The 8,524-nt window shown below is 39.5% G+C and overlaps 1 protein-coding gene across 1 annotated transcript; it reads left to right on the top strand.

The window, feature by feature from the left end:
- The first annotated feature begins 448 nt into the window (after nt 1–448).
- Nucleotides 449–5,625, top strand: LOC137058870 (uncharacterized protein DDB_G0286299-like). Its single transcript, XM_067432372.1, has 11 exons — nt 449–673; nt 1,764–1,821; nt 1,920–1,999; nt 2,797–2,951; nt 3,043–3,099; nt 3,393–3,645; nt 3,740–3,874; nt 4,039–4,184; nt 4,276–4,332; nt 5,344–5,512; nt 5,602–5,625. The coding sequence occupies exons 1-11, from the start codon at nt 545–547 to the stop codon at nt 5,623–5,625; spliced, it is 1,263 nt and encodes a 420-aa protein (XP_067288473.1). The 5' UTR covers nt 449–544.
- The last annotated feature ends 2,899 nt before the right edge of the window (nt 5,626–8,524 follow it).

Raw genomic sequence — 8,524 nt, 5'->3', positions numbered from 1 at the left:
CATCAGTTTTTCTTTTTTTACTGCCACCAGAGGGCAATAACTACCTTCAAACAGCACGGAGGTAATGTCATGTTTGACCATTAACTTTTAAATGCTTCATTATATTCAAATTGTAAACAGACTCTACAATATAGAGACGATGGCAGATCAACATGCTACTACATTTGTCTTTAATTATTTTATTAAATTGAATGTGGAGGATTTTAACTGTGGCAAGCTGATTGACAGAGCAGTTTAAACTAAGCAACAGAGTTAAAGATGAAGTATATGTCCCAAAGCTTGCATACTCTTCTGCTACAGACTCTTTTGGGGACGCAGCGTATCTTTATGGTTATCTTTAAATCAAAACAATCCCCCGCGGCTGCAGTGTGACATCATAGGAGCGCGTTCTATTCGTGACGTCACAGTACTGGAAGATTAAACTCTAGACTGGATTTATATTTCTGAGCAACTTCTGCATCTTCTACAGCTCTCGATCCGTTTGCGGTTTTGAACGACTTCCTTTCAGCATCTGATTGTGAATCAACATTTTGACAATTTCATAATGTATAAAAACAATTTTCGCAAACTCAGGCCTGCTCAGAGCGGACAACCATTGTTGACCCCAGCAAAGCCTGGACTGCAGCCACAACCACCACCTAAAACCAATGTGGTGAAGATTTTGATGAAGAAGGTAAGAAGGCTGTCATACTATTGAAAGTGTTTTTTTTTACAACCACATCGGTCATTATTAATATTAAGCCTGCGTTCATATGTTCAGGGCTTCTGTGAGTCTTAAAAAGGCCTTAAAATGATCTTCAATTAGGGCAGAAAGTCTTACATTCATAAAGTCATGGCATTTAAATGTGCACTGCAAAAAATGATCGTCTTTCTCAGTATTTATGTCCTGTTTTCCAATACAAATATCTAAACAAGTTTGAAATCAAGATAAGTTAACGTTACATTGTGATGATGTATGAAATACAGCCACCATATCTGTATCGGACGATATATGTTTATTAATGTTATTGTCATCAGCCCGCATATTTTTTGTCCGATATATTAAAGCCAATAATATGTCAAATGTATTATTTCCTTCAGGTGAGACACTTCAGATGTGCATTATTTACTGTGATGGTTATAAATAGCTTGAAATATGATTGAAATCACTTTTTAAAAAAAGGAGGAAGAAGGAAAATAAAGTTTGTCTGCACAAAACTTGAGATGCAAATCTAAAATGTAAAAAGTCTTACAAATGTTATAAAATGAAGTGATTTATGCTTAAAACAATGTCAAATATCTGTCAGAACGTCTAAATGGAGCGCATCTTTCTGAGCCCATTGCAGATATTTGTTCTAGTTTTAGTCATAAACTTCACAGAAAACAAGACTTCCTATTCAGTGTCATTATCCAACTGAAGTAAATGTGTTTTGACTTATGAATCTTCAGACATTTGTGCTGGAAAAAGAGAAATCACTTTCTGCAGTGTGATCAGAAGGGGTAGTAAAAGTTATTCCCATTTTATTGTGGTTCTGAGCAAAACCATTAAAGCTTTTTTTAGTAAAATGAATTAAAAAATGCGACAGATATCTCCAACTCTGAAGTGTTTCTCCTTAAACATCTACATTTAGAGATCACACTGCTGTTGTGTTACCTTCATTTTATTCCTTACATGTTTGTTACTTATTCTTAAAAAGGTCTTTAAAGTACCTTCATGAAATCTGCAGAAACCCTGTTTGTGTTGAGAAAAGTCTTCATGTGTTGGTCTCATTTATCATCAACAGGAGCTCAATCTGGAGAAGCCTGTCACCTTTCCTCCGATCTTTGGCTCTTACAAAACCGGTTTGTAACATTTTAATTCAAAACATATTATTTGAGTATGAAGTAAGTTACTTCATGAGAACCATATTAACATGAAATGAATGTGATGTTTTATGCAGAACGGTATGCATCACCATCAGTGTATGGCATTGGCTTTGACCAAAGCAAAGCAGAACGTTTCAGACAGGCGCGCTATGAAGTAAGTGAATTTTATATATCCTGATTGTTCCAGTTCATATGAATAAGAAATTGTGAAATATGTGACCCTGGACCACGAACCCAGTCATAATGAAATTTAAATAAATAATCAAAGTAAATACATAAATGAAGATGTTTTTATCACAATGATTTCATTTCAAGTGTTCGTTTTTTAAAAATAAGTTTATAAAAACGGGGGGTGTGACGTCATGATTGACAGCTGAGATTGACGGCTTCTCTGAGTGAAGTTGTCGCTGAGGCACTAACGGACTTTTTAAGAGACTGAGGCGTGGACGGGCTTTTGATATCGCGGCTCTTCTTCCTGCTCTCTACTGCGCAGACTCTGTCCCAAATCTGCGCAAGATGTCAGTGCCATATTCAGACCTTCACCAGTTGTCGTCCATATTTTTTTACAGTCTATGGATAGGACAATATTTGGCTGAGATACAACTATTTGAATATCTGGAGGTGTGCAAAAAATCTAAATATTGAGAAAATCACCTTTAAAGTTGTCCTCGTATTACTAATAATAGATTTTTGATATATTTATGGTAGGACATTTATGACATTTTCATGGAACATGATCTTAATATCCTAATGATTTTTTGCCATAAAAGAAAAATGGATCATTTTGACCCATTGTTGGCTATCATCAAAGATAAACCCGTGAGAGGCTGGACTGTTTTCATGCTCCAGGGTCACATGTGAAATATCTACTGCTTGTTAATTGTGTGCATTAGGTTTTTCATTTGTGTGTAGCATCTGTACTCTTCTAACCTTTCTCTCATTCTTTCTTAGTGTTATTTACAGCATTTGAATGTGGCCCAGCTTAAATATCCGGAGAAAAGTGCCGTATCCGAAAGAGAGCGGAAGGCAAAAAATGATCGGATCAAGTGTGAGGTCGATCCCAAACCCTGTTTCAAAGAGCCGATTGCCCCGGAGGCCACGAAAGCGTAACTACCTTTACATCATTGTTAATGTTGATGTGTGTCAATTCTGGAGGCCAGACACTGATTTCTGTTTTTTTATTTGGTCATGTTTCAGAGCTCAGGATCAGATGAGGACAAGACAAGCAAGAAAAGACATTACAGCTTGTGAAAGGTCAGCACAATAGTACTGTCATGCCAATGTGCACAATGGATGTTCTGCCGATGTGTAACGGTGTAACGATGCACTCGTGTCTCGATTCCATGCAAATCCTGATACTAAACTCACAATGCGATATTTATTGCGATATTTTAAGCCAAAACAAGAAGAGCTGTTTTTTTTATTATTACTTCATTATTATTTAAATGATAATAAAGTCAATAGTGCAGTTATTTAAATATTGTTCATATGTAAGAAGATTCTGCTTCTGACAACATTATTCACAGCCTTCTCCGTTACCGTTTCAGTAAAGTCCGTGAGTCTGGACAGCCCAAAGAGCCAGAGGAAGAGGAGGAGAACATTAAAAAGAAAAGAAACATTTCTAAGACTTTTCTGATAGCGCAGAGAAAAATGATGGAAAAGGAGGAATCAGCAGCTAAAGAGACGGTGAAAAAGAAGATAGAGCTGAATAAGGTTATTTCTGAACTTCCGCTGCTAGACATTACTCTTGCAAAACAAGAGACTGAGAAAGCAGCATTGTGTCTTGAAATAAAAGAACTGGTAAATACACACATACATTTACATAGACAAACACACACTGATGTCTCTGTACAGTTCTGTCTCTAAGATCACTGACTGCTCATGTGTTCTTCAGGAAATAACTGCTAGAGAATCACAGCAGCAGAGCTTCCAGTATTCCAAGCTGACGGAGTGGGTCCAGAACACATTTGACAAGGTTATGGAGTGTGGACACCCTGAAATAAAGGACCCCATGACACAGATGAGCATGGTGAATAATGCACAAATAATTCTGGCAATCTAGAAAGAATCTGTATTTGTTGTTGATATGATTTTTAAAATTAAAATAAGGCTCAGTAGAGTTGTAAAGTCAGCTCACAGCAATGTGTGATCAAATGAAACACGCAAGCTGATGTTTTGTAATTCTCTCTCCAGATTCGGGACTTTTTTCGGCTTACAAGAAGTGCAGACCTCGGAGAAAATGCTTTGAGACATTCTTCTAAAGTGAGATCCTCTAAGATCTCTGGGAAGTCTCGAACGTCTTTTACCCGGATGCAGATTGCCCCAGAGGCCACGAAAGCGTAACTACCTTTACATCATTGTTAATGTTGATGTGTGTCAGTTCTGGAGGCCAGACACTGATTTCTGTTTTTTTATTTGGTCATGTTTCAGAGCTCAGGATCAGATGAGGACAAGACAAGAGAGAGACGAGATTACAGCTTGGGAAAGGTCAGCACAATAGTACTGTCATGCCAATGTGCACAATGGATGTTCTTCAGATGTGTAACGGTGTAACGATGCACTCGTGTCTCGATTCCATGCAAATCCTGATACTAAACTCACAATGCGATATTTATTGTGGTATTTAAACCAAAAGCAAGAAGAGATGATTTTTTTATTATTATTATTTAAATAATATTATTGTTATTTTATTATTATCAGGACAACTTTCCCCCCATTGCATTATTATACATTATATTCTACACTATATATAGTAGTTCAGGTAGTAATTAGGGATGCTCCGATCAGGATTTCTGCACCCGATACTGAGTACCGATTTCGGCCGATCCCGATCCCGACGCTTCACTGATTTGTAAGCTCTCTGGTCACTGGTAACCTTTTTTCAGATAAAAAATACTATAGATTTTGGTTTTATTATATTTTTGTTACATTTTTATGGTAAATATGTAATGTAATGCAACTATTGTTTGAACAGGGTACTAAATCACAAATATTAATCATTAACCAGTGAACTTTTTAATATGCCTTTAAAATGCGCTTTCTGCATAACACTGTACATATCAGGATACTTAATAGGGCTGAGCGATATGGACAACAATATATGTGTCTGTTTGCCGCGCATGGACACGGCGGTGCTCGTTCACAGGAGCCTGAAATTTAGCGGAGATTCACATGCAGAAGGCAAAATGAGGTCTCATTTGCATGACTTTCTAACATTTACAAATGGACAATATACTTGTGAAATGTAAGTTATGCACTGTCGGAAAGCACCAAATTTCAAACACATTAAACAGGGTGAGTATTAATCTGTCAGTCAGCACAAGTACACACATGATTGATTATATTGATGATGCCTTTATGACATTTTGACTTACTTCACCAATTAGTACTTTGTATCATTAGAAACCCAGAAACACAGTAAGCTGAGCCTTGGATGTTTCATATGCACATTGAAGATACTGCTTCTGATAACATTAATCATCTCTGTTACTGTTTCAGTGAAGTCTCCTGTGACGGTGATGTCTGCTGTGACTCTGATGAAGAAAGTGATGGCTCTAATGATAATATAGCCTGGCAGTATATGACCTTCGTGGAAGACCATGAACAGATCCTCAAGAGCTGTCAGGATGAAAGGGAAAGGATGTATGTTTCTTGTGCACAACCATGTGTTTGATTTCTACACACTCCCAATCTGTGGGAAGTCTAGGAATTGAAGAGAGCAACAGTGTTTGACCATCTTTTTGTCCTTTTGTGCAGAAACGAGAAGATAAACTGCTTTAGAGAAGAGGTAGAAAAAAATAGAAAACAGGTGGTGAAAAACAGGGAAGCAATATCACGTATGAAAGAACAACTTAAATACCTGCAGTTCTGCAAATGGGACCCAATGACTATAAGAAGGAAGGTAAGACATCGTGGCCATCACAGCACTACACACACATAATTTATTAAAAGACTGTACGGCTGATCTCATCATTTTGCTTTTGCCTCACCAGATCAGAAAGTTAAGTGAGAAGATCTCAGAGTTTTATAACGAGGCCTTAGGCCATTTGTGCAGCCCTTCCTTTCCCTTGGTTATGCTGGCAGATTTGGAAGAATGGCTTTTAGATACAATGAAAGTCATACCATCTGAGACATGCCGCAGAATCCAAAAGGAGCTTTTTAAAGCCTATGATGTCATGTAAGATATAAAAATACATGTCTTCATAACACAAAGCGATAAAGATACTGTGATGATCATGGTTTGTGTGATCTCTTCATAATCTCCCTCCTTTACAGTTTCAGGCAACAGAAAGAAGCCGAGTTGGAAGCACGTCGAGCAGAACGGAGGAAGAAACAACTGGAGTTAGCTTTAGCTCCTCCTCCACCGAAAACAGTAAGTGCTTCACAGAACCAGCACTACATACCCCGTACTTTTGTCTTGCTCGTCCAATATTATAACATGGATCCATAGTGGGATGCTGACTTAAAAATCACGTCTCTATTGCAGACCGAAAAAAAGCTGGTGCAACGCAGCCCGCCTATAGCAAAGGGTATAAAGAAAGAGGAACTGTTGAAAACCAAGAAGTGGGAAATATGAGGGATCTCTGAGGAACCCAGACCTCCTCCACTGCCTTCTCCAGGCTCCAAGAAGAAAAACCAGCACCCACGGTTAAAGACAGAAATGACGAGAGAAAAGGAGATCCTCCGGCGTCTGGGGGACCACGACGGGCCCCGCCGGACTCAGGCAAACGCTGGCCGCAACTCCTCTCCTTCTTAATTGATAAAGTCTGGTTCCTAAAGCGCACTGCCATCCGGCCTTCTACCAGCCAGGTAAACTCCTCCAGGTGATGCCGCTGGAAATGGACGGCTCTGAGTCCTCACGCCTTGAGGACGACGACAGCCCCGCCGGCTTCAGACAACCGGCAGTGAGTCCCACATTCCCTGCTCCATCTAGATAGATAGATAGATGGATGGATGGATGGATGGATGGGTGGGTGGGTGGGTGGGTGGATGGATGGATGGATGGATGGATGGATGGATATAGATAGATAGATAGATAGATAGATAGATAGATAGATAGATAGATAGATAGATAGATAGATAGATAGATAGATAGATAGATAGATAGATAGTAGGGGTGTAACAGTACACAATCTGATGGTTTGGTACGTACCTCGGTTTTGAAGTCACGGTTCGATACGATTTCGATACAGCAGTTTTACAAAATTGCTTTTTATTTATTTTTATTCAACAGTGGTATAAATACTGAAAAAAAATTGTCCTTAAATTATTCAATTATAACTAAAAGTTTCTTAAAGATAATGCTGTAAACTAAATAGGGAGTCCTTACTTAGGCTACATTGTAATATTAAAGGTTAACAACAGAGCCCATCTATTAGACTCAATTCAGTTATTTATTTTTAGATATAATAATCAACACTGCAAACATGCATTAAATAAACAAGACTATTTTCTAAGACTATAAACAAGACACCCGGCGACTGTGTCCCGTCCCGTCATAATAAAAGCCCTGGTACTCGTGAGCCGTGTGTTTGTGTAACGGCCGTGCTCAGCTCCACAACACTCGGTCCTGCTCTGCTTTACACTACAGTAACGTTAATAACCGCATCCATGAACGTGATTTCTGCCTGTGTCCTATTTCCCACCGGCTGTGAGGTGAAGTGAGGCGCTTAAAACAAGCCGACTGTTAAATCAGCACTGGGTAACTTTTGCTCTCGGGGGTCCCTCTACATAAAAAATAATGTCCTCAACTACTGTCGTAAACTCTACAACAGGGGATGCCATCACGCGTGCATTTGTTGACATGACAACCCTGATAGCCCTGAACTAGTGAAGCGCGGGTCGTCTCATAACCCGCGGACCCCGTATGTCTATTTAATGGTCGCGGGTTGTAAAAATATATACAGTGGTGCGGGGTGGGCCAAATAACTTATTAAATAACAAATAACAAATAACCCGCCCCGCGGGTTGGTGCAGCACTAACAGTTCCCCTGAACACTGCAGGAGTTCACATGCAGGTGTTCTTCTGGCGGCGCGTGTGAAATGTCTTTATCCCAGGTACAGTCAGTGGCATGTTTCAGCATGTCATATGAATATAATTTCATGGGTTTTATTTTTTTCAAACGCCAAATAATCATGATGCTCACATTTACAAGCCAGCGTCATTATAGTAGTCTATTGGTTACCGTTTTACAGAATCCATATGATACTTAAATTCAATGTTTGAGTGGTAGCTCACCGTAACAAGCAGGACAGCATCGGTCGGGCACGCCTCCTTCAGCTCACGCCGACGAGCAAACGCTGGTCACATGTTGATCCTCGTCCTGCCTTTAATCCCATCACTTTTTCGTTTCCTCTTATTGCTTTCCTCCAACAAAACCTTTTCTTTCTTATGTGTCTGTGCTGCTTCGGAAATGACTATATTATCCGACAAACAAAGCTGGGCTTGCACGTCCGAATTTAAAGGGTCATGAAACCCCCTCTTTCAGCTCAAATCCACCTCGTAATCTTTTTGAAAAATGCTACTTAAATGGGCGTGCATGCCCGTGAAAAGAGGGGAGGGGGTGGGTGTGGCAGAGCGAGGCAGGGGAAGAAAGAGGGGGGCGAGCAACTGTCATCTATCAGTGCAGAGCAGTGGCCCATGCCAAATCTCAACAAAAATATGGGGTTAAACGTAACG

The sequence above is a fragment of the Pseudorasbora parva genome, chromosome 22 (assembly GCF_024679245.1).
Source record: "Pseudorasbora parva isolate DD20220531a chromosome 22, ASM2467924v1, whole genome shotgun sequence".
In the NCBI taxonomy this organism is placed as follows: Eukaryota; Metazoa; Chordata; class Actinopteri; order Cypriniformes; family Gobionidae; genus Pseudorasbora; species Pseudorasbora parva.
The sequence above is the reverse complement of the archived record's forward strand: the minus strand, read 5'-3'. Positions and strand labels throughout refer to the sequence as shown.

Excerpts from the sequence above, each read along its gene's own strand:
- LOC137058870 (XM_067432372.1), top strand. The coding sequence starts at position 545 with ATGTATAAAAACAATTTTCGCAAACTCAGGCCTGCTCAGAGCGGACAA. Across the intron at positions 674-1,763 it reads TGAAGATTTTGATGAAGAAG|GAGCTCAATCTGGAGAAGCC; the intron begins GTAAGAAGGCTG and ends TATCATCAACAG. Across the intron at positions 5,513-5,601 it reads TTTCTTGTGCACAACCATGT|AAACGAGAAGATAAACTGCT; the intron begins GTTTGATTTCTA and ends CCTTTTGTGCAG.